The 26,981-nt window shown below is 40.9% G+C and overlaps 1 protein-coding gene across 6 annotated transcripts in view; it reads left to right on the forward strand.

Moving 5' to 3' along the window:
• Positions 1-26,981, forward strand: part of LOC122553773 (spectrin beta chain, non-erythrocytic 1-like) — a 269,990-nt gene that overhangs the window by 182,868 nt on the left and 60,141 nt on the right. For all 6 annotated transcript variants that reach the window (XM_043698081.1, XM_043698083.1, XM_043698082.1 and 3 more), the window contains 8 exons: positions 6,243-6,461; positions 6,810-6,899; positions 7,028-7,306; positions 15,538-15,668; positions 18,750-18,954; positions 19,877-20,251; positions 21,062-21,306; positions 26,022-26,160. In XM_043698081.1, the coding sequence (XP_043554016.1) occupies positions 6,243-6,461; positions 6,810-6,899; positions 7,028-7,306; positions 15,538-15,668; positions 18,750-18,954; positions 19,877-20,251; positions 21,062-21,306; positions 26,022-26,160 (1,683 nt within the window). The remainder of the gene's footprint in view (positions 1-6,242; positions 6,462-6,809; positions 6,900-7,027; positions 7,307-15,537; positions 15,669-18,749; positions 18,955-19,876; positions 20,252-21,061; positions 21,307-26,021; positions 26,161-26,981) is intronic.

Raw genomic sequence — 26,981 nt, forward strand, 5'->3', positions numbered from 1 at the left:
CAACATTTTCACACAAATCTTTATATTACTTACAAAAAACAGAGGTCCCTACACTGATCCTGTGGGACTCACTGGTCGTAGACCTCCAGTCAGAAAAACAACCCTCCCCCCCACCACAACTAGCCTCTGTCTTCTGGAGCCAAACCAAGTTTGTATCCAATTTGCCAACTCACCATAAATTCCATGCAATTACCTTTTCTTAATGGAACCCCTTCAGTCAGATATGACCATAAAACTTGAAATAAATTCTATTTTCCACAATCCTTCAAAGTTTAAATCCTCCAAGCATGTCTTTGCAAAAGCATGCATTTGGTGTCTGCCAAAATACAAAACTTTAGCAGATAACTCAAATCTAAATTCCTTGCCATTGATAGAAGCAGTGCATTGGTCAGCTTGTTTTAAGAGCTGTGGTGCCCTGATCAATCTCCAGAGTGTTGCCCAAAATTAATATCAAATTTGCTACTAAGTCATTCTGTACCATAGGTGGGGCAACAAATAAAAATTATGTGAAGGTTATTCATTTTTCTAACCTTATGTTCCTGAAGGTGCAAACACACATCCTGAAGAAGTAACTTTTCTCCACAAGCAAGAAAAAAAGGTTGAAGTCTTTCTAAACTTTTAAGATAGAGTTTCCACTTTGGATGCAATTGGCTTTCGTATAATGTTTCATTTTTCAAAATTCTACTTATTTGTGTATCACTGGGTGCAAACTTTTACCATGACCCAGTGCAATCAGTCAGCATCTTAAAATGTGATTTTTATTCAGAAAAATAAATTATTTTTAAAATTATTCCCTGACATATTTAGAACTAGTAGTTTTGATAAAGTTCAATTGACCAACTGAAATGAGGTTTATCACAAAAAAAAACTTTTAAAATCAGTGTCACTTAAGGTTGTAAGTTTGCTTGCTGAGCTGGAACGTTTGTTTTCAGATGTTTTGTCACCAATCTTTGTCTCCAAAATCACAAACACCTGTGGGTCCCATATGCTAAAACTAACCTGAAGATGGGAAACCAATGCCATCTGACTGAGGGTCACCACAAACAATTGTACTTCCTGCATGAGTGCCTCAGGAATTAGGTACTACCAAAATGGTGACCAAAATGGTCTGAAAACAAACCTTCCAGCTCAGCGAGCAAACCTACAACATGAACCCCAACCTGAGGTGCATATCTAAAATCGCAAAGTGTCACTTAAGAAAATGCATTGCTTTCAATACAAAATTGTCTCCTCGCTTGCCTGATGAACAGTACCGAATTCTTCAGAAAGAAATTCAACTTGTACCTACTCATGTTCTTGAAAACACAATCTCCAGCTGAATTTGTAACACTTTTTGCTGGTGTGAAAACATGCACAATCCCAGAAGCCATGACTAATTTTGGAGTGTCCGCATTGAATGTTTCGATGATAGCGTGAGAGTTTGCAGAAACACAAACTTTCCTGAAGTCAACTTATACCTAAAATTCCATGATGTTCTGCACCATATGCCAATATGATGGGAATTACCGGGGTAATTGAAAGGAAAGATCAGCCCTTTTTGTGGTTTTACTGGTCACACGGAGCTAATGGTGAGTATTAATTTGTTTTTTATATTATTATTCTGGAGACTACATGACACATATGTAAGGGTGAGAAGTATTTGGTCAGTTTGTGGTAAATCTCAGTCACACCTGCAGGTTCAGAATGATCAGGTGATTAAAAAAGATTCTTGGCTGTGTTGATTTATGCCAATTTATGGTGTAAACTACCAAGTGATTTAATATCTTGTAATTTCTTAGTGCTACATTCAGAGAAGGAACATAGGAAGAGCAGTAGAAAATTCAGAATCTGAATAGTCTGGCAGTGCACACTGAGTAAGGGAACCCAGGCATAAAATAGAGCAAGAAGATATGGCAGCCTGGAGACAATGTTAAGTTATAAGAAACAAAAAGTGGTTGTATATAGTGAGGCTCACCCGTAGGTCAGTCCTAAGGCTGCTGCTTTTCTTAATCTATGTTAATGATTTAAACTTGAGTGTACCTGGCGGCAGTTTGAAATTTGCAAAACTTCGAAATATAGTGAACAGCATGAAAGGTAATGGTAGACTGCAAGAGGGCATTTTCAAGCTGGTGGGATAAGTGGACAAGTGATTGATGTGATTTAATACAAAGAACTGTGAAGTGATAAATTTTGGTAACAAAATGTGGGGAGACACAAAGTGTACAGTTCTAAAGGATGTGCAAGAACAGAGACATTTGAGATTAGTCATTCAAGGCAACAGGGCAGATTGAGAAAGCCGGTAGTGAAGTATTGAGAACTATGGGGTTTATAAGTAAGGGTATAGAGTACAAAAGCAAGGAAGTTCTGATAAATCTAAATTCTGGCTTCCTCCCATTTGGAAGGATGCAAAAGCTTCAGAGAAAGTGCAGAATAAACTTAAAAGAATGGTTCCCAGAGGTATGCGGTATAGTTACAACATTTAAAGACATTTGGTTAAGTATATGATTAGGGAAGGTTTGGAGGGATATAGGCCAAGCGCAGGCAGGTGGGACTAGTTTAGTTTGGAATTTTGATCAGCATGGACTGGTTGGACTGAAGGGTCTGATAACACTATGACTTGAAGTTTTTAGTTATATAGTCTGATTGGGAAGAATGGACAGACCAGTTAAATTGCTTTGGCGCAGAGCTGGTGTATGTACATTCAGCTGAGCAGCCTTATTCTCCATTGTTTCCTGTCGATGATCCTATGAGTCCACGTGTTCTGACCTTGGTCATGAGTATCCCTAAATTGCCCATACTGTTCAGGAATGTGTAGGTTAGGTGCATTAGTCAGGGGTAATGTAGAGTGATATGGGATGGGTCTGGATGGTATGCTGTTCGAAAGGTTGGTATGGACTTGCTGGGCTGAAGGGCCTGTTTCCACACTGTAGGGATTCTATGATTCAAGTGATTTATCAAAGGACTGCTGAAAGTCCAAATTTCTACAGCAATATCTTGTGTACTCTGAGTTCCTCCTTCAAAAATTCAAGAAGATTGGCCAAGTATGAACTTTATTTTTTGAAGCCTTCATTTCAATCTTTGCAGTTTACCTTTGGGTAAAGTTTTCATTATATTTCCTACCACTGACATAGAGTCATAGAGATGTACAGCATGGAAACAGACCTTTCGGTCCAACCCATCGATGCCAACCAGATATCCCAACCCATATGGAGTTTGCACGTTCTCCCCGTGTCTGCGTGGGTTTCCTCCAGGTGCTCCGGAGGAAACCCACTGTCCAAAGATGTGCAGGTCAGGTGAATTGGCCATGCTAAATTGCCCGTAGTGTTAGGTAAGGGGTAAATGTAGGGGTATGGGTGGGTTACGCTTCGGCGGGTCGGTGTGGACTTGTTGGGCCGAAGGGCCTGTTTCCACACTGTAATGTAATCTAATCTAATCTAATTCCACCTGCCAGCACCCGGACCATATCCCTCCAAACCCTTCCTATTCATATACCCATCCAAATGCCTCTTAAATGTACCAGCCTCCACAACATCCTCTGGCAGCTCATTCCATACACGTACCATCCTCTGTGTGAAAAAGTTGCCCCTTAGGTCTCTTTTATATCTTTCCCCTCTCACCCTAAATCTATGCCCACTAGTCCTGGACTCCCCAACCCCAGGGAAAAGACATTGTCTATTTACCCTATCCATGCCCCTCATGATTTTGTAATGAAGCCACCTTGGTTTCTATTTGCTTGTATTTGTTCTACCCCACTTTTCAATCTAAATAATATAACAATTTGCCTGTCACTCTTCTAATGCTTTCCAAATTAATTTTTTTAGCTGCATATTAGTGTATTTGCTAACTCTCCTCAAATTTATTTTAATATACATGATTGTAATTTATCCAGATCAAGGACTTTTCAATCTAAATAATATAACAATTTGCCTGTCACTCTTCTAATGCTTTTCAAATTAATTTTTTTAACTGCATATTAGTGTATCTGCTAACTCTCCTCAAATTTATTTTAATATACATGATTGTAATTCATCCAGATCAAGGTTTTTATCTTCTTTAAGTTTGACTAGTTTATCACTTATTGTCTTATTTTCTGTAGTCAATGTCTTCATATCTTTTTTGATATGTTCTAATGTCCAGTAAATGTGACAGTAAAGTAACTGCTTACTACTTCTGCAATTTTGTATCATTGACTGTGATTTTATCTTGCGTGTTATGACCTTAACTCTCCTGATTTTTCTTTTGTTACTTATGTGGAATAATATACTGATAATCTTATAGCTCTTTGCTTTCCTGTTTACATTTTGATTTTGCTCCAAACATTAGCCTTTTCTTAATTTGACCCTCCTCTATTTATCCGACCATGGTTTTTCAAGATCATTGAGTTCTGTTTTAAGCAGAATGTAATTTTTTGGAACTCTATTAATCGCCATTTTTACTGTTGTCTATCTGCACGCCAACCTTTATTTCCGGTTGGACTCTCAACATTTGGATCAACTGAGTCAATTGCAGTTTTCAAGATTGCAATAGATTTTTTGTTGGATAAGGGGTAAGAAGAAATTGAAAGCAAAGGTGGGCAAATTGAAATGAATCTAATTAAATGGATAGAATTGGCTTAAAGGTCTGAATTTTCTACTTTTCCTACGTTCCTTCCCTGAATGTAGCACTAAATAATTACATGATAATTTGAATGGCAATTTACACAATTAATTCATAAAGCAGCCAACAATCTTTTTTAATCACCTCATTGATATTGTCAGAATTAATTTCTTTTTTCCTTTGTTGACTGTTATTCCTTGAACCAGTTAAATGTTTTTGAAATCTGTGTACAGTTTCACAAGAGAGGTATGATGGCATGCCATGTTTATTTGAATAGTTGGGGAATTGTAAAATCCATACTGGGGTGGGGGGGAATAACATTGTAATAAAACAAACATGGCCCCCACAGAAAACAAAAGAAAGGACTGTTGTCATTAAATATAACTGCAATGACAGGTAGAGGAATGCATGGGAGCTAGTGAAGTTGTTTTATACATTCATATTTTCTGTCAAACTATATTTGACAAAGATGCAACAATGGACAGCTTCATATGGTGTTTTTTGTGGAAACTCCATACAACCAATACTCCTTTTTTTAAATCTGTAAGATGATGAGATATAGGAGTAGAAGTAGGCCATTCAGCCCATTGAGTCTCGTCTGCCATTCAACGAGATCATGACTGACCTGTTAATCTTCAACTCCATCTGAGCCCTGTGACCGTCTCATCTCTGCTAATGATCTCACATTCTTTATTGACACAAAATGATATCAAGTGTTTTGCAGTTTCATCCAATGAAATTCTACCTCTGACTGAGTCTTAGGTTGGGTGGTGAGGTTTTTGAACCTAGTGGAAAGTTATCATTAAATGACTTTTTCTCACTTTTCTTTTGACACATCTATCTGTCACCATCGGGTTCTTTGCCTCTGTATGGTTTATCTTGAGCTTGAAAATACGAGAGGTTGGAATAAAGTCAAAAGGAGCTGTGGAAGGGGGTGGAGGGGCAAAGCCTGGATTGGGGAGTATGAAGAGCTATGAATTTGGAGATGTGGCTTACCTTGGCATCAGGGAGTGTGAGGGGCCATGGATGCTGTGAGGAGCAGTGTACATTGATGTGGGGTTTTGTTAGGGGGCATAACTAGGCATGAAGAGGTTGTTTATCATTTACCTTCCTAATGGTTTCCGCATCTAGACTCTCATGTGTCATGAAGCATACCCTGTTAAAGACCTGGACTGACTCCATGAAATAATTGGGATTAGCTGGGTGCAAGCTCACAAGCTGATCCAGACAACATTCTGAAAGCCCAGGAACATGGTTGGGAATCTGCATCCCATCCCCGGATTTGACCACCGTTTTTATATAGCTCCTAAATCACCCCGACTCAACGCAAATCCAAACCAACATCTCAGATTGATGAAAGGTCATCGAACTGAAATGTTAACTCTCTTTCTGTGTCTATAAATTCTTCTCATCAGGTGAATGTTTGAAGCATTTTCCATTTTTATTAAAGTTGTATGCCACATTTACATGATATCAGATCAGATCTGATCTGAAACGTCTCACGTATTGAGACATATAACAAACTCCATGGAAAATTTTTACTTAAGCCATTGATTTATTAGTCAGTCACCTTGATGTAGTGGATCCTTCATTCCCTATTGTTCAAAGGCACATTTTGCAATGGAGAATTGAAGATGTCTGAGTCAACTGTTTTTTGTTGCAAACAGATATTAGAAAATCAAGTGGACATGCGAAAGAAAGAGGTGGAGGAGCTTCTTTCTCAGACCAGAATTCTCTCCCCAGAGGGACTGATGGAGACAGATGGGAAAGAACAAGATATTGAGAGAAGATTCTTACAGCTGATGGGTCCTCTGCAGGAACGGCGCCAAAAGCTCCACCTATCGAAGATGACCTACCAGTTTTACAGGGATCTGGAGGACGAGATTGTAAGACTGATGTGTCTATTTTTCACTAGGACATAGTGAGGATTGCAAATGCTGGAGAGTCAGAGCCAATAAAATGTGGAGCTGGAAAAAGCACAGCAGTTCAAGCAGCATCAGAGGAGCAGGAGAGTCAGTGTTTTGGGCAGGACCCTTCCAATAGTCCTGATGTCGGATTCTGTCCGAATCGTTCACTCTCCTGCTCCTCTGATGCTGCTTGACCTGCTGTGATTTTTCCAGCTCCACATTTTATCGTGCCTGTTTTTTCACAGCATGCAACTAAAATAATAAACTATGTTGAGATAGCAATGACCTTGTTTGTGAGAATTGATATCTTTTCCTGTTTTCATTTAGCTTTGGGTGCAAGAACGAATGCCTTTAGCTACAAGTACTGACCATGGCCATAACCTCCAGACCGTCCACCTATTGATGAAGAAGAATAAGGTAAGTGGTATTTGTTTCCTCAGTCCTGGAAGAATATAGAAGTTCATGGTTCCAGAACATAAGCAAAACTTTAGAGGTTGGCCTGATTAAACCCATTACTGCCATAAGACTTCCTTCTACTTCCACAGACTTTGCAGAAGGAGATACAGGGACATCAGCCACGTATTGATGATGTGTTGGAAAGAGGGGAGGCAATGATTGTGGAACAAAGGCCTGACTCGGTTGCTATCGAGGAACAGTTGAAAGAGTTAAAGGAATTATGGAACAAACTGCAAGAAGAAGCAGAGAAAAGACAAAAACGCCTGGAAGGTGCAAATGAAGCCCAGCAATATTACCTGGATGCTGCAGAAGCTGAAATTTGGATGAGTGAGCAAGAGCTATATATGATTGCTGATGAGAAAACCAAGGTAAAACTTAATTCTACATGTATTGTATGATTTTACTGTTCCATATCAAATATCCTGGAGTGCGTATGTTAGAAAGTTAATAAGATAATTTATTTGTATCCTTGGACAAATGATTTCCAACATAAACAAGATGCTTTGAAATATCATTGGAAGGAAACTTTAGCTCGTTTCTGCTTTTAGTGACTGTGCTGAATATGAGAATGTCTTGTACAAGATAATGGCTGGCTCTGGTGATTCGAGTTGAGAGTGTGGTACTGGAAAGGCACAGCAGGTCAGGTGGCAGATTTGTATGTTTAAGGTTTGTAGAAAGATTTATTAAATACAATCTTGAGAAATCAAAATTAACAAAGCCTATAATTCACAGGATTTAGGGACAGGTCAGCCAGGCTGGCTTGTTTCAGGGAAGTAACTTTGAAGTAAGCAACTACAACTTTTCACATGGATTAATGCTGTCAAGGAATTCAGGAGTGGGTATTTCATGAACTCTTATCTTTGACTTGTATCATTGATGTAAGCAAAGTATGATGCATAAAGGAGCATGGTTTACAATTGTTCTTCAGAAGCTTTGAAAAATAGAACAAAATATTGAAAGTCAGTCTTGCTTAAATTTTTGTACAGAGAAATAGCTGTCCACTGGCACAAAAGTACCCAACCCAGCTCCCCTATTTATTGCTGGGGCGGCGAGTGGGAGGGGGCACGCGATTAAGGTGTGGTGCCCTTAAATTGTACACACTTTGTTCCCAAAGACAGCTGTCTGATAAATTGATCATTGCTTCCACTGACGTGATCCCAGTGAGGTCGATGTTTCAAACCTTAATTTTGCACATTAATTCTGCTCTGACCATATCTAAAGTTTGTGAATTCCTTTAGATTGCCAGGGTAACTTCTTGGAGAGATAAGAGATTCCCTTTGCATATGACTCTGGCTGACCTTTGGCAGAAATCAGACACACATTGGGATTGTTTAAAGCAAATACGATGTCCATAAATGGTGTACAAACTTTTTGGAACTTCCAAAGTTTGCCAAAAAGTCAAAGAATGGTCAAATTCACCGTATCTGAATGTCTGGAGTATCATAAATAAGATTAAGGAGTCACAGGTACATGTTGCTCTCTGGTAACATGATGTTGTGGCGATGAGAGGGATCTGGCTCAAGAAAGGGCAGGAGTGGCTGTTAAATTTTCCTGAATACAAGGTGTTCAGAAAAGGAAGGAAAGGTGGACAAGTGGCAGTATTGGTTTCAGGAAAGCATTGCAGTGCTGAAGAAAGAGGATGTCTTGGAGGATTCAAGGACAGAAATAGTTGGGCTAATAAAACAGATACAATATCATTGCTCAATATAGTCTGTAGGCTACCAACTAGTAAAAAATATAGGGTAATAAGTCTTCAAGGTAAACATAGAAACATAGAAAATATAATCAGGGCAAGCCATTTGAGCCCTTTGAGTCTACAGCAGGATTCAGTACAATCATAGCTGATCATCCAACTGAGTATGCTGCTCCTGTTTTCTCCCCACACCCTTTCATCTCCTTTCGCTCTCAGAACTATATCTAACTCCTTCTTGGAAACGTTCAATATTTTTGGCCTCAGCTGCTTTCTGCGACAAGGTATTCCATGGACTCACACTATCTGAGTAAAAAAAAATTCTTCTCATTTCAGTCCCAAATGGCCTACTGCATATCCTTAAACTGTGACCCCTCGTTGTGGACTGCCGATCATTGGGAACATCCTTCCTGTGTTTACCCTGTGTTTTTGTATGTTTCTATGAGAATTTACTTCCCTACGACCCCACATTTCCTCGCAACTCCAGAGAATAGTCCTAACTGATCCAATCTCTCTTCCCATGTCAGTCCTGCCATCCGAGGAATCAGTTTGGTAAACCTTTATTGCATTCCCCTATGGCCAGAATATCCTTCCTCAGAACAGACCAAAACTACAGACAATACTTAAGGCGTTGTCTCACAAAGCTCTGTACTCTTGCTCCTGCTTCTTGCTCCTGCACTCAAATCCTCTCACTATGAAGGCCAGTGTACCATTTGCCGTCACTGCTTCCTGCACCTTCATGCTTACTTTCAGCGACTGGTGTAGAAGAACACCCAGCTCTTGTTGCACCTCCTCTCTCCCAGTCTCTTCCCATTCTGATGACAATCTGCATGCTGGTTTTTGCTACCATTTATCTACATTATACTTCATCTGCCATGCAAACTCATGCATTTGCCCGCTCAGAGAAAGTGGGGGTATATGTACACAGATCACTGAAGGTTACAGGACAGGTTGTGAGAGCAATTGATAAAGGTTACAGTATCCTGGGCTTTATTAATAGGGATATAGCGTACAAGAGCAAGGAGGTGATGCTGAAGTTGGATGTGGCACTTGTTAGATCTGAACTGAAATATTGTACATTTTTGGGTGCCACATAATAGGAAGGATGTGTATGTATTGGAGACGGTGCAGAAGCAGTTTACAAGAATGGTTGCAGGACTGAGACATTTCAGTTGAGGATAGATTAAAGCAGTTTTCCTTTAGAGAAGAAGTCTAAGAAGAGATCTGATGAACCTTTTCAAAATCATGAGCAAACTAGATGGAGTAGATTGGGAGGACTGTTCCTGATTATAAAAAGCTCAAGCACCAGAGGGCATAGATTTAAAGTGATTTGCAAAAGAAAAACTGCGAATTGGAAGAGAAAACCTTTTCACGCAGTTAGGATATGGAATGCTCTGCTTGTGGTAGAGGCAGTTTCAATTGAGACAATACAGAGGCCTTGGATGATTAATTGGATAGAAATAGTGTGCAAGGGTTGGGAGATTGGCAAGAGATAATGATGCTCGGTTGAAGACCTGTTACGGACACAACGGACCGAATGGCCTCCACTCCGCCTTAGTACTTCTGCAACTCTATGATCTCACAAAAACGTATTGTATCTGTCGAGGTATTTGGCTTTAAACATAAAACAGTGTTTCCTTTAAAGATCAATAGTTGCTATCTTGGCCTATCTGTTGAAATAAGTTTGATGATTATCATTATAGGGTTTGATTGCTTGAATGATTTTACAACTGAACTCTAATGGTGAGGGGGTGGAGGAAAGAGACCGTGTTAAATGATTGTTTTGATGAACAGCTGGAATTGATTATAGAATAGGAATGTTTTCATAAGTGATTAGTTGATGGAATTTTAATACATGGAATGTTTTCTTTGTTACCAGTGAGTGTTTTTTTTAAAATAGTGACATTATCACCAAATACACATTCATTTTATGTCGGCATGACACCTCAGGTCTGCTCTTTACAGATCCTGAATGAGTCGGGGTAAGTGCAAATGGCAGGAGGTGGGGGACACAGTTTGGCATGAATTGAAACTACGTTTGTACAGGGACTACAAAAGCTCAGGGAGATGGGTGGCTACGGTGTAGGAGATATAAGGAACAATGGAGATTGGTTAAAGGCACAAAGGGTGTTGTATTAAATGTTTGTTGCATTCTTCACTCCTATGTGACCCATATCTCTGCCTCATGTTGGAGGAGCTAACATAATTTGATAGTGGCAGATCATCATTATATCTCGTTACATCACGACATGGTCCAAGCTGCTAATGCAAAGCTTAACCATAAGTAAAACTAGCTGCTAGACAAATAAAATCCAAATGAGCTGATCTGGGTGACTCCCATTGGAACTAGCAAAAATAAAAGTGAAAGGAAACTGTCAAGTTGGTTCCAAATACTCATTGCATAAGGAAGCATCTTAAGTTCCCAGTGTATCTCTGCCTCCAAACCCCTCCCCAACTCCATCCCAAGCAATGTTATATTCTGGGAGGGACAAGCTAAAACAGATTGTGTTATGGAAGCTAAAGACATTTCTCTGGTCAGCTTCCTCGATCTTTTTCCAGACACTTTATACTGCAAATCATGTGAGAGGACCAAAGCTACTAGTATTGAAAGATCTTAAAACACACTGCAGAGCAATATTCTCATTGACTTCCCAACACCATTACGTCATAGTTTCACACCCAGAAAAAATACCCTGCCGTCTCAATTGGTTCTTTCCAGTTCTTTGCTGTGAACTGTGAAGTCTTCTAACATGAAAACTCAGAAGATTGAAGGCTTATATTTTCTCAGGGTTATGAAAATCTACAGGTTTCTAACCAATTACTCCTGTTGAAATTACTCAAACTAACTTTCTACTAAGGTAACTTATTCCTTAAAATGTTCTATACTGCTTCTCAAAAACTTTCAATCTAAGGATTGAAAAGCGAGTGTGCCTCAACGTTTACACTTCCAACCATGAAATTAGAAACAACTAGATGAAGCTGAAACCGTAGAAGAAAGGGAAAGCTCATCTTTACCACCAGTAAAGCTAACTAAAGCAGCACTCAGTGCAGATTGTACAGCTCTGAAGGAGGCCTCTATTTATCTTCCTGACAACAACTGACTTAAGCTTTAAAAAAGCAGTGCACACCAGTCATTGATTGACTAGCGACAGCCCCTCTCAGAGCTTATATACAGTACTCCCAATTTAAGGCTGCAATATAACTGAACCTCTTAACTTAATTGCTAAATAGTTAATTGTTAAATTAAAGAAAATTCTGGACTCAAGATAAAAATGACCCTTCAAGACTTTCACCAACTCCCAGGCCTTTGCATTGCTATATAAGTAGTGAAATCCATCAAGGGGAGGTTGTCCCCCTACCTTATGTTCTATACACCACAGTAGCATACAGGGTAATAGTTGTAGCGGTAAGACAGAATTAAGACAAACAGTCGCTGGCTCCAGTAGTAGACTGCTTTGTCTCACTGAAAAGAGCAGGAACGCAATTTACTTGGCAACGCATTTTTTTTTAGAAGGCCTCAATAAATCAGTAAAGAACTGGCAAGAGTTCACAAACTAATAAAGCACACACAAACACCTGACTACCAAGTTAAGCTTCACTGAGAAATGTGTAAGAAGTTCTAATATAAATAGCTGACAAAATTCTGTATGGGTGACCTCCAAAAATTACGCACTACCGATTGCACATTAGATCTTCGCAACTTCCAGAAAAATGTATTTCATAGTTTATATCTGAAATGGGAGCTGTTGTATTCAGAGTTAATATTAATGCGACTTTGTTGTAGTCTGAAGAGTAGATTTAAACCTGATAAATTGTGTCTTAGCTAATGAAACCTAACATTCGAGGAGATAACTAAACTAACCTATTTTTAAATGACCTGGCAGTTTGCTTGCATGTTTGCGTTTGCTTCAAACTTGGAAATATGAAATTGTCATAATTCCTCTATTAATTTTGTCCTTTAGAGTGACAGACAAATCCAAATGGACAAAGCTGGCCCTCCAATGGAGCACTGCATTTTCATGAGTCATTCAGTCTAATAGGCTAGCTAGGAAGCATGGATGTGTGTCCTTCTTAAAATCCTGTTGGGGTGACCAGACCAAGTTGTTTCTGCATTGACATTTTATACACTATGCTTTATTAGGTTCAACTATAAATTGCTTTTAGAAAAGAGTGTCCTGTCCTAACTTACCAAGTCAGAGGGGCTTGAAGAGGCTTTGAGTGATATCTGGTGGTTTGAATGTACTTTTCCAAGATTGCAATTTCCCATAAGATATCAACCTTTCAGGCTACTGCCCCTCTCTAATTGTCTATAAGAAGTTGGTGGAGAGACAGGTCTTCAGTCACTGCAATCTATTTGGTATAAGTACACTCACAGAGCTGTGAAAGTGGTTTTCAGGCTTTTGATCCAGCATTGAGAAAGGAACTGTGATAAAGGTCAGGGTGGTGAGTGAATTGGAGGAAACTTGCGGGTGGTGGTGCTAGCATGCACTCCCTGTCCATCCCCTCGCTGGTAAAGGTTGCAGATTTGGAAGGTTCTGTTGAAGGAACCTTGGTGAGTTGCTGCAGTGCCTTGTGCAGATGGTACACATTGCTGCCATTGTGTTTTGGTGATGGAGGGAGTGAATGTTGGAAGTGGTAGGTAGGTGGTCAGTTGTCCTAGATGGTTATATAACTTCTTATGTGTTATTGGAATTACATTGATCCAGTAGACAGTATTCTGTCACACTCCTGGTTTCTGCTTTGTGGTTAGTGGAAAGAATTTGGGGATTCAGGGATTGAGTCAGTGTTCAGACTTTACACTTTCTGATTTGCTTTTGTAGTCACAGTATTTATAAAGCTGTCCCTTTTTTTTGGTCATTGGAGCTTTTCAGATTATGATAGTGGGTAATTAAATGATGGTATTCCTTTGAATGTCCTGGGGAGATGGTTAGACACTCTCTTGTTGGAGATAGTTATTGTTTGGCACTTACGCAGTGCAAATGTTAATTGCCGCTTATCAATCCAAGCTCTGAACATTGTTCAGATCTTGCTGCATGCAGACAAGGTCTGCTTCACCATCTGTGAAGTTACAAATGAGAGTGAACACTGAATGAAATTAAAGTGCAATCATCAGCAAGTAATTGCCATTTGAATTCCCTGTCAATGACAGCTTTCATCATTTTGCTGTTGATAGAGACTGTGCAGATGGGCTGTAATTAGCTGGAGTGGATTTCTCCTGATTTTTGATAGACTGGTCCTGTTTGGGCAAATTTCCATATTATCAAGTGGAGAATGTTGAAGCTGTAAGTGGCATAGCTAATTTTGGAATGCAGTTTTTCAATATGACAGCCAAATGTTGTCAGGGTACATAGCCGTTGCCATTTCCAGTTCACTCAGCCATTACTTGATATCATGTGATGTAAATTTAATCAGCAGAAGGCTTAAAGTCTGATATGGTGATATCTGGGATGGATCTTCCATTTTAAACTTTGGGCTGAACTGAATGCTTCATTTATTAGTTGTGAATGGTTGTGAATAATAAATTACTAAGATGTGGTAAGGCTGAAGAACTTCCATCTGAAGCATTGGTTCCGTGATTGCTTGGCTCTGCTGGTAAATGTAGGGATAAGGCCGGCTGTGAAATTGGATTGTGTTGGAATACTATTCTGGTGCTGATTGCCCACTGCCTCTCTTGGATGCTCTGCGCTAGGCCTGTACCATTCTGAGCCCATTCCAGTTTGCATGGTAGCAGGCCACACAACATGTTTGATGATGGGATTTTGACTCCACAAGGATTGTATGGTGGTCACTCCTATTAATACTGTTACAGTAAGATGCACCTTCTATGTAGAGATTCAGTGAAGTTGATTTTCCCTTGTATTGATGTTGTGAACACTTGCCAGTCACCCAGTCTGGCAGCTACATACCTTCAGGACCCAACCAGCTCATTTAATAGTAGCATTACTGAGCTCCTTTTAGTGATGAACACAAGACTCTGATCTAAGGAACACTCTGTGGCTCTCAATGTTTCTTTAAAATGATCCATGTTAAGGAGAATAAACTCACCAACTGAGGTAAAGTAGTGGGACATTTCTTTGCCTATATTTGACCTATTGTTGTGAGACCTTGTTGTGATCTAGAGTCAACGGTAAGGCCATTCCCTCAACAGTGTACCATTTGGCTGCTATGCGATGTTGTGGGATAGTATGGGCCAAGAGGGATCTGGGATCTTGGATGATAGATGAAATTCTGATGAAATTAGGCTTCAGCTTGACTTCACGGAAGCAACTATCACAATTTTAGCACAATTTTCCAAATGTTAATGAGAATGTCTTTGTGGGGTTGATTGGTATGTATATGGGTTGGTTGTTTTGTTTTTTTTCTATTCACCCTTGCTGTTACTTCAATACAATTAGTGGCTTGCTGGGTCATTTCGGCAGTTTAGAGTAAACCACTTGCTGTGGTTCTGGAGTCGTATAAAGGCCAGCATTTCTTAGAGGACATTTGTGAAGCTGATGGTTTTTTTTTAAACATAATTTCGTAGGTCCATGGTCACCATTACTGATGGTAACTTGTTATTTCAGATTTATTTAATTAACTAACTTCCAAAGAGATGGGATTTGATTCAAATGATGGGATTCGAACCCATTTTAGGCAGAAGTGGGTACGACAGATGCTGGAGATTAGAGTCAAGATTAGAGTGGTGCTGGAAAAGCACAGCAGGTCAGACGGCATCTGAAGAGCAGCAAAATTGATGTTTCCTGCTCCTGGGACACTGCCTGACCTGCTGTGCTTTTCCAGCACCACTCTAATCTTGACTTTGAACCCATGTTGTTGGATCATTGACCCAGGTTCATTCCTCTAATAACATAATCACAAAGCGCCTGTTCTTGGTATGTACACTGACCAACATTCCTCTGGGTTCTGTAGGATGAAGCTGGCGCAACTACAATGTTGAAGAAACACCTGATCCTGCAACAGGCCGTACTTGATTATGGGAACATTATCCGGGAGCTGGCTGACAGGGCCCAGAAACTTCTTACTGAAGAGCACCCTGAGGGGTGAGTCGCAATGCTGTGGTCATCTCAGACCACCAGAACCTTCATCAAAGCCGCGATACTAATTAGAAGCAGTTTTGAGGCAAAAAACACAAATGCAAAGTTGGGTTTATTTTCATTAATGTTGAAGTATGAGGGTTAAACGAGTTTACATTTGTTGACAGCAAAAGGCATAAAACCCACATGCAGTGCAGTCTCTGGTCAATGAGAAGACACAGTAACTCATTAAGGGTTCCAAAATGCGGTAGAAATGAAAACATAAATACTTAAATTAGCAGAAAAGACTAATTCTGAGAAACGATTATCAGAATTTAAAGGAAGTCAGGCCTACTTGTTCCTGGTTTGTTGTTTTTCATTAGTACTTCCAGCAGTCTGGAGAACATAATGATGTTTAGGTACTAAACGGGCCAATCCCAGTAGGACCACTGGTTTAAACAGACAAATCTAGGTAATCTTTGCCATTTGCCCAATGACCATCAGAAGGCAGTGGAGCCTACTTGGATATTTCAAGGTGCAAGTTTATGACTGATGTTATTACTCTTCTGGTATTTTTGCACTGAGCAAATTGTTAAATCCATCATTTGAGATTATAAGAGTTTATTTTGATTTCTGTAATGAGAATTTTACAGTAAATGTAATCCTAGATGGCACCAAACAAATTGATGAGATAACACCATCTGAGTTTCATTGGTGAAAATATCCAATAAATACATAATATTATCTAATAAATCCAACTGAGAATTTAGGAAAATCTTTTGCCAAAGAGAGGTAAGAACATAGAGCGTGCTATCACAAAGAGTAATCGAGACACATAGCACTGATTCAAGAATTAATGAGCTAGATTTCTTGGAAATGGTGATAGGATATGAAGAAAATGGATGGAGCAAGAGTTGCATAGCACATAAACACTGGCAAAGACCAATGGACCCAAGTGCTTCATTTCTATGCTGTAGACCCAATGGAACCCAGTAATGTCTTCACACATTGCATGAGAGATTGTGGAATATAATGACCTGTAGATTCAAAGCTGCAATGACAAGTGAGACCAATTCAATGGGGGATATAGATACTTGGAAATTATTAAAGTGTGGGACGATGAACAAACTTGAGTTTTCACGGTTACTAAAAATAGTGGGACTAGTTCAACATGCCAAATAGGTGACTCCTGTTCCTATGATTACATTATTGTCAACAGCCCTCTATGTGATGAATTTAGGTATTTCATGTATGCAATTAAACACAGTCCTACCAATTCCAAGGAGGAAAGTGTTGAAAAACAATCATAGTGAATCACTGCAAGTGCACTGCAGTTCCTAACTCAAGGTCAAAAAAGGTAATTGATGTTCATCTGATCAAATAGAACTTAGCAACTGCATGCTAAACAACAGGGCAGCAAGTAAGTAGGTTCAATTGAATACATTGTGTTATACCCTGGAACTTCAAATTTCAGTCTGTCAGAGTTCTCCAATTGAGTTAAACGTATTCTTACCAATGAAAGTGAAATGGTATTTAATAATTGGTTTTAGCTTTACTTTTCAGAATGTCTCCTTTATTGGAAATTCTCTATTTGTTGGTCTTTATCTAGCTTAATGATCAATGTATTAATTTCTTCTGCTTTTCTGCCAATCACTGTTTAGCACTATCATAATGGGAAATAAAATAATTTTAAGTATTCCCAGATCCCAAGTATCATCTTGATAATTATCTCTAAATTTTCATAAAGTCACATGCTACATCTTGATAGCTAAGAATGTCCACAACAATCATAAGAAATGCTTTTAGATGAACTTACTCAAAATGAAAAGACAAGACCAACAAACAGAGGCCCTCAGTGAATAATAAAGAATCAAAAACAATTGAGTAGCATTTCTAAAACCTGCCTAAATTTATATTTTAAAAATTCCAAAGCCTCTGTAAACTTTCTGATTTTATAAAGCTAATATGATATTGCTCAGCATAACATTAATGTTTTTTACCATTGTCTACTGCCATGACCCAGTTTTTAATGATGTGTGGGAACTACTGAAGATCTCCATTAATTTACAGCCTCATGCCAACCCTCCCCCTCCATGCGGTTTCCACTTTACATGACGTTCAAAATGTACTAATACTTAGACTGAATTTGCCATCATTCTGTCTATCTCCTTAATTGATCCATGCTTTTTTTGTAATTTTCAGTTTTATTTTCAGAGTTCCTAAAGCCTTTTAATTAGGATGTACTTTGCCATTTTTAAAGTAATGTCTCGCTAATCTTTCTCTAACACACAATCCAGAGAACAACACTTGCCCATTTCCATCTTATAAATTTGACCATATTTTCTATCTCCTACCTGTCCATATCAGAAAGCTGCTTACAGCTCCAGATCCTCTGTTTTGAGGAAAATTTATCTTCTTACAGAACTGTAACTCAACTCTACCCTTCCACCCTATATAATTCACTGAAGGGATCCAGTTGTTGGTCATGCCCATTCATTCTGAGCAAGTGTCTGCTCCCTGTGTCTGTATGGGTTTCCTCCAGGTTGCTCTGGTTTCCTCCCACAATCCAAAGGTGTGCAGGTTAGGTGAATTGGCCACGCTAAATTGCCCATAGTGGTTAAGGATGTGTAAGGTTAGGTCCATTAGCCAGGGGTAAATGTAGAGTAATTGGGTAGGGTGGGGTACTTTTCGGAGGGTCAGTGTGGATTTGTTGAGCCAAATGGCTTGTTTCCACACAGTAAGGGTTCTATGATTCTAAGTTCATCTAAGACATTTCTTCCATTTGGGACAATTCTCAGCTTTCACAGGCATATATACAATGTGCTACAGACCTTGCAGGCACTGCCATTCTAATTAACCAGAAGTTGACAACTGATTCTTAAATGATTTGCTCTGTTGCATCTCCTTTTTAACTCTCACTCCCTATCCATTCTTTGCAAAAAAAAATCAAAGCTTTATTTGACTCAACTGCATACTCATCAAACTTACTTCCCTTGTGACCCTCTGCCTGGGAAGCAGTGTATTTATATACCAAAGTGTTGCACTATTGGGTAGGCTTCAATCCACAAAATACTGTCGGAATTAACTGACAGCCTGATTGATTTACAGTGAGCAGATCATTAGGCGCCAGGGGCAAGTGGACAAGCTGTATGCAGGACTCAGAGATCTGGCAAATGAGCGGAAGAAAAAGTTGGAGGATATATGCCATCTTCTCCAATTGAACCGTGAGGTAATGGACCTGGAGCAGTGGATTGCAGAAAGGGATGTCGCAGCATCTTCTCAGGAACTAGGGCAAGACTATGATCAAGTTACAGTGAGTATTTATTGTTGGATCACACATAGGCATTATGTAAAAGTACAGCTGTAACAAAATCCTTCAGAAAATATCTTGCTTTTCAAACTTATGTGACTTTTTCCAGTGCAGTTCTCACGTGTTTAATTTCACGTTACTTTGTCTCTCATGAGTACACAGCTTGTGTGGATTTTACCAGTCAACTAATCTGGGGGAGTGCTGGAAAGCAGCAGCACCCACACAATACTAAAGAAAAATCGGATGGGGCGGGAGAGTGGTTGAATTGTCTGTGATGTTTTCCTTGTGATACCATTTTGCTGTCAGGGAAGAAAATGGAAGATGTCTGTCCTCTCCAGAGATTAACTGAGCCATTAATGCACCCATTAAAGGTCTCTTCCCACTGCCACTGGCATTTTCCCAGTAGGACATGGGTCCACCATTGCCGAAGCCCCATACTAAACTGGTTGGATGGACACTGTTATATCATGGTGCTTGCTTCTTCTGCCTCCAGTCCTGATAGTGCCCACCACTCCCAGCAGGCAATGCTGACTTTCCAGTTGATTCTAGCAATCACCCATGCAGGCAGCTATCCTTTACAGACAACATGAATGAGAAAAGTGGCAAGGGTGTTAGGAAAAAAGTGCAGAAATTGTACAGCAAATTATTTGCAATACAATTGTAGAAAACTAAATTTGGTAAAATTCTTTGCATAAATGTCAATTGAGTAACCTTTGAAATACAATATTGTTGGTGTCATTCTCCAAACACATTGTGCTATCACTATCATATTACACATCTTATACTACTGGAAGATCTAATTTTAAACTCAGCGCTCTATTTTCACAACATCTACAGAATATAGGCTTTCAGATCAGTTAGGTTGAGGAGAATTATGTTTTATTTAATAACTAATAATTCACTACAATTTGCTTTTCCCTTGCAGTTACTGAGAGAGAAATTCCGTGAGTTTGCCCGGGAGACAGGAACAATTGGTCAGGAAAGAGTGGACAGTGTGAATTTGCTGATAGACGACCTAATTGATTCAGGTCATTCGGAAGCAGCTGACATTGCAGAATGGAAGGACAGCTTGAACGAGGCCTGGGCTGACCTCCTGGAACTAATAGATACTCGCACACAGCTCCTGACTGCCTCCTTCGAGCTCCACAAGTACTTCTACGATGGCAAAGAGCTCCTGAGCCTGATTCAGGAAAAGCATGAGGAATTGCCAGAGGACCTGGGCCGTGATGCAAACACTGCAGAGTCTTTCCACAGAATGCACAGTGCATTTGAACGCGATATTCATTCCCTTGGAATACAGGTATTGTGCAAAGTCACTTAATGTGTGGTGGAAACTGAGACTTGACATTAGGCAAATAATAACATAACTGCAACAGGTGCAATTCCATTAGTTGCTGCACGATGCAGGGCATGTTTAATTGAGACATTTATAAATTGAGACATTTGATGTATATTAGCTGTAGCATGATTAGAAGAACCCAAGTCACTTCGGACCTATGGTTCCCAAAGGCGTGATTTGTCAGTAGCTTCATTATTGATTACTCCTGTAATTACCAGGAAGCCGAACATGATAGAATTTAGGAAGTGCTAAAATGAGAAAAGGCTATGTTACGAAGCATCGAATTAAAGCCTTGTATAGCAGGTAATGGAAAAAGACATGGAAATAGCAGTGAGCCTTCCATCATAAACTGTTGCTTTAATACTTTTCAGTTGAAGTTATTTGTTTTGTTGCGACTATTTATATGGTAGAATATTATGCTTTGCTGGTAACCTCTAAAACATTTAGTTTTTCTTGTAATTCATCCTTAGGCTTCATTAATTTGTAATTTGTAAACTGATTGAAGATCTGCAAAATAAGCAGTGTTCCCTTGTGATTCGTGTAGCACCTCACTAACACTTCAAATTCTTCACTCAGTGACCTTTCAATTACATACAGCGGTCATTAGTATTGTTTAAAGTGAGAGGAAACCAACAGCATTTGTCCAGAATTTTGCCATTTACAATGGGACACTTAATTACAGATAGAAGGTGTAGGGTGCACCATGTGTAAAGTCACACCACGTCCTTGTTTGTCCTTCATGGATAAGGAAATGGATCTCCTCATTAACAGGTTCAGCAGTTTCAGGATGATGCAGGCCATTTGCAGACAGCGTATGCAGGAGATAAAGCTGCTGCCATCCAGAAACAGGAGCAAGAGGTGGTGGAGGCCTGGAAGGCACTTCTGGATGCCTGTGATGGCCGGCGTACCCAGTTGGTTGACACTGCTGAGAAATTCCGCTTCTTCAGTATGGTCCGAGATTTGATGTCCTGGATGGAGAGCATCATTAGGCAGGTGGAAACAGAAGAGAAGCCACGGTAATGTACAATTTGTTTTTCATTCTGTTGAGAGATATGACTGTCCTGAGCAAAGTCAAGTGACCATCTAACCATGTTGTGCTTGCATCCTCGTGACAAGCCTTCATCTTGAGCTTTAGCCATCCCTGTGCTGTTAGCGCTCCCATAGTGCTGTTAAGCAGAGAATTCCACTGTGATACAGTGACTGGGCATGCTGTGTGTATTCAAGGGCAACTTGGAGGTAGTGGTATCCCCATGCACCAACTGCCTTGTCCTTGAAGGAGATGGAGATTGTGACCTTGTTTTTTCACAGTTGAAAGTGATGTTGTTTGTTTTTCCAGAAAGTATGACATAAGTATGGGTGGCACGGTGGCACAGTGGTTAGCACAGCGCCCGGGTTCAATTCCCACCTCAGGCGACTGACTGTGTGGAGTTTGCACGTTCTCCCCGTGTCTGTGTGGGTTTCCTCCGGGTGCTCCGGTTTCCTCCCCCAGTCCAAAAAATGTGCAGGTTAGGTGAATTGGCCATGCTAAATTGTCCGTAGTGTTAGGTGAAGGGGTAAATGCAGGGGAATGGGTCTGGGTGGGTTGTGCTTCAGCAGGTCGGTGTGGACTTGTTGGGCCAAAGGGCCTGTTTCCACTCTACAGTAATCTAATCTAGTATAACTGAAAAACACAAAGCCATTGTCACAATTTGTAGCACTGACTTTTCTGCCAACTGTAGCTCCTTGAGTCTGTGTAAAATTTTGTCCCAGGTTTAATGTAAGTCATGTCCAGCACATTCATAGGGAAGAGAGATTTTCACCTTCCTTTTAATTCTCTTAAATTGACAAGCACATTATTTGCTGGACTGTATTTCTTTACCTCCAAGATGTCTGTTGTCGTGAGTACATAATCTTAAGGCTGGTTCCTGATTCAAACTATCTGAGAACTCTTTTTGCAACGTAAAGCAGTTTTTGACCTGATCCAAAATCCACCCTAGACTAAGATGTGTATCTCTTCGAAGGCACAGAGAAAACTTTAGGCAGTGAGTAACTTTGCACGGCCTTCATTGTTTCATGTACTGGTGGCAAGACGCATCCTGGAGGGAAGGAAGTGCAGTCCAGCATGCAATTACTTCAACACACTTGTCGATTTAACAGAATTGAAGGAAGATGACAAATCTTTATTCCTTATGACCAAGGCTTTTGACTCAGTCAGTGAGGAAGTGCAGTGGAAGGCCCTGTCAAAGGCCAGCTGTCCAGAGACATTTATCAGCCTCTTCCATCTCCTCCATGACAACATGTCAGTGACGGTCCTCGCCGATGTTAATATAACAGAATCCTTTGAGGTCATGGCAGGGTGTGACATTACCCCCAACCTCTTTTGCACCTTCATCACCACCATCCTTCATTGTGTCAAACCCAAGCTTCCCAGTGGTGTGGGCATTGTTCACAGGATGGACAGAAAATGTTGGTTCTAAGGAACATCCGCATCATCCAGTTCTTCGTTGACAATAAGGGAAAAGCTCTCCACACCTGGAAAAGACAACGCCACTCGCAAAGCAGAGAGGAGAACTCATCAGACAGCGACAATGGAGTTACTGAGAACTACTCTGGAAACCAAGATTCAATGGTGTATTGAGAAAGCTAAGGAGCTGCAACTCCTTATGGACAAGGAGTGGGGCTCCTTCAGTGTCACCATCGCAAAGTACAGACCTAACACCTTGGCCTCAAATTGGAGCAGGATAAGGACGGAACCTTCTGAGAGACAGAAAAATTGTCAGCCACCAATGGAGTGAATACTCCAAGGAACTCCTAAACTGCAATGCAATTGTAGATAAGAATGTCTATGAATAAATTCCCCAGCTCTCCATCAAAGATGATCTTGGACTCATGGTGAGCCACCCCTCACCTGAGATCGAGGCACAGAGCTATCACACCATCCAATCCATGAACCCCACCTTTGGATGGCAAAGGATGCACATTTTCAACAACTACAACACCTCTGCTGATCCTGAGGTTGTCGTGTATAAGCAGTCATCCCTCTAGCTCTTCTGTATCGGTCAGAAACTTGGGACTACATATGGTCACCACTTCAAGGCCTTTGCAGAAATGCCATCAGTGCTCTATGAGATGGTTTCTGTGCACCAGCTGGGAAGGCCGGTGTACTGACATCAGCATCCCTGAAGGATAACACCAACATTGAGGTTATGATTGTCCGAAACCACCTCCACTTGACCAACCACATACTTAGGAAGCCTGGGTTCCGACTGCCAAAGCAAATCTTCTTTGCCCAGCTCAAGGAAGGCACTTGAATGTGAAGAGGACAAAGACAAACACTTCAAAGACTCCCTGAAGATTCCCTCAACAAATACAGGAAATGTTAATGCCTGGGAGACCCTCACTCAGAAGAAACTGGCTAGGCGGAATATGTTACCTGAAGGGACACAATTGTTTGAAAACAGCGACTAGTAGGAGGAGATACCTAAAAGGAACCAGAAAAGCAATGCCAGCAATCTCGAGATCAGGGAGCATTTCCATCTCCCGATTAGAAACATCTGGCAAATGTAAGGTCAGAAATGTGGCTCTAGGATTCGGCTCATCAGCCGCACAAGGACCCGCAGAAACGCACAAACTCTGACACGGAAGCTTGTTGATAGACAATCATGGTTGTTTGCGAGTGATTGCCAATGAATAAGCTGGAGGTAGGTATTCCCCCACCTCAGGTACAGGATGCCCTGCTTCACAGCACCACTGGTCATTTGGATAGCTGGCAGCACTGTGCTTGCAGCGATGCCAGGTAGAAGTAGCAGGGGTAAAGGGGCACATTGGCCATTCCCAATAGGCATCTTTGCTGGAGCTGGGCACCAAGGTAAAAGGTGGGAGTCGGAATGGGATAGAATATAGCCCAGGTTAGGTTGGTAAAACCTAACAGGGGAGGTTGAATGGATAGTTTTGAAGTATCCCTGGGGAGGGAAAATGGGGAACTGTTGAGGTGATGGTGATGGTGAAAAATATTATTGAATGACCATAGTAGACCTGGAATGAAGTTCCCATGCCTGACACCAACCCTGAAGGTATTGGGCTCTTTTAACATGGCATACACCTCCCCCATTGCAGGGAAACTAGATTAGATTAGATTCCCTACAGTGTGGAAACAGGCTCTTCGGCCCAACCAGTGCACACTGACCCTCCAAAGAGTAACCCACCCAGACTCATTTCCCTCTGACTAATGCACCTAACACTATGGGTAATTTAGCATGGCTAATCCAACTAGATTAGATTAGATTCCCTACAGTGTGGAAACAGGCCCTTCGGTCCAACCAGTGCACACTGACCCTCCAAAGAGTAACCCACCCAGACTCATTTCCCTCTGACTAATGGGTAATTTAGCATGGCTAATCCACCTGACCTGAGCATCTTTAGACTGTGGGAGGAAGCCAGAGCACCCAGAGGAAACCTACGCAGATGTGGGGAGTACGTGCAAACTCACACAGATAATCACCTGAGGCTGGAAGTGAACCTGGGACCCTGGTGCTGTGAGGCAGCAGTGCTAACCACTGAGCCACCGTGCTGCCCCTGATTAGTGGTAAGTGTGGCTCATGAAGTGATCACTTTATGCCCTCAGTAGATCCAGACATGGATGACCTGCTTGATTCCCTCACCACCCTCGCAACGTTTCATATTTGCCTCAGACAGACAGAAAGTAGCTATTGGAAAGTCACTTTTTAATTATTATGTCCTGCCCCTGAAAGAAACCTCCTAACTCTCCAGCCCGGGGTTGGAAGGATGTGGTTTTAATTCAGCCCAGGGAGAACATAGCATGCATAAGAAGGTTCAATAGGCATTAACAATTAGGACAAAACTTATTTGATCCTTGAGATAGGACACCAGGCAGAAACGGATATCCTGGAGACAGTAAGAACCGCAGATGCTGGAAGTTAGAGTCAATAGATATGAGGCTGGAAAAGCACAGCAGGTCAGTTAGCATCTGGGAGCAGGAAAGGCAATGTTTTGGGCCAAAACCCTCCTTCAGGACCGTGGAGGGAAAAGGAGCCCAGAGGGGCATGGGGCTAGGGGAAGGGTAGGTGGGATGGTGATAGGTGGATGCAGGTCGGGGATTATTGTGATTGGTCAGTGGGAAGGGTGGAGTGGAAAGGTGGGAGGGAAGGTGAACAGGTTAGGAGAGGTCGAGGAGAGGAGGGGTAGGGGGAAGGGTGGGGCTGCATACACGATAAGGCTTGGGGAGAAGGGACTTTGTAGCTGGTGAAGTCAATATTGAATCCATTGGGCTGTAAGCTTCTCAAAAGAAATATCAGGTGTTGTTCCTCCAGTTTCAGTTTGGTCTCACTCTGACAGTAGAGGCAGCCAAGGATGGACATGTCGCTGGGAGAATGGGAGTGAGAATTAAAATGGATGGCAACCGGAAGGTCGGGTTGCTTGATGCGTGCTGTTAGCTCATGTGATATATGCTATTGGTACGATAGAGATGCCTTTGAAACTATCCAGGTAGCATTCCTGTGGTTTACTCGAGTAAGATGGATTAACAATGGAGAATCACTTCACATTTTTTGGCCTAATTCTAAGCAAATAATAGTCGATTATGAACGTAATATTTCATTTGCTTTTCAAAGAAAAAGTTTTGCTTGAGTTATTGCGAAACCCGTGATTATGCAGCTAAGTCAGATGTATATATCAAATATCACCTCCCTTCCTGTGAAATCAAACATCGTTCAATTGTTATATATTTTGACAGAGATGTCTCCTCTGTGGAGCTACTGATGAAATACCACCAGGGAATCAGAGCAGAGATTGATGCCAGGAACAGAAATTTCACTTCCTGCATTGACTTGGGCAAAACCATGTTAGCCCGCAATCATCATGCTTCTGAAGAGGTGAGACCATCATTTGTAGATATTATTGCTGCACAGTGTTTCAGCTTCTCGCATGGAGCTTATGAAGCTGAATGAAATAGTTTCCATGTAGCTTTTACATTGTGTAACTCAGTTGGTATTCTCAACCTTAATATTTACTTAAATTGTCCCGTGAAGAATTATTGCTCAAATGGATATTGTTGCAGCCAAATAGAAAAATAAATTGCAAGTAGGATGGGTTACATGGCTTGTTTGAAGTTAACACTTTGGAATGAATTTTCCTAATCTGCTTCTCATCCATCTTCCCAGTGTATCAAAAAATCAAGGAGAAACATTCCTGGGAAGCCTATGATTTAGTGATGTGCACTGTTAGTTACACACCTGTAGCACACTGAGGAAACTGAAATGGTAGTCTGCTACATTACATAGCATAGCTACAGGAAGACATAGAGTGGGACTTGAGTATTGAAGGGAACATGATATTTAGGAATTACAGGAAGCTGGGAAAACTGGAGAGGTGGTTTTGATAATTAATGAGCCAAAGAGTCATAGAGATGTACAGCATGGAAATTAACCCTTCGGTCCAACTCGTCCATGCCAACCAGATCTCCCAAACCAATCCAGTCTCGCCTGCCAGCACCCAGCCCTTCCTATTCATATACCCATCCAGATGCCTTTTAAATGTTACAGTTGTACCAGCCTCCACCACTTCCTCTGGCAGCTCATTCCAAACACGCACCATCCTCTGCATGAAAAGACCTCCCCTTAGGTCTCTTTTATATCTTTCCCTTCTCACCCTAGACCTATGCCCTCTAATTCTGGTGACCAAGTACAACTAAACA

The sequence above is a fragment of the Chiloscyllium plagiosum genome, chromosome 10, assembly GCF_004010195.1.
Source record: "Chiloscyllium plagiosum isolate BGI_BamShark_2017 chromosome 10, ASM401019v2, whole genome shotgun sequence".
Classification (NCBI taxonomy): domain Eukaryota; kingdom Metazoa; phylum Chordata; class Chondrichthyes; order Orectolobiformes; family Hemiscylliidae; genus Chiloscyllium; species Chiloscyllium plagiosum.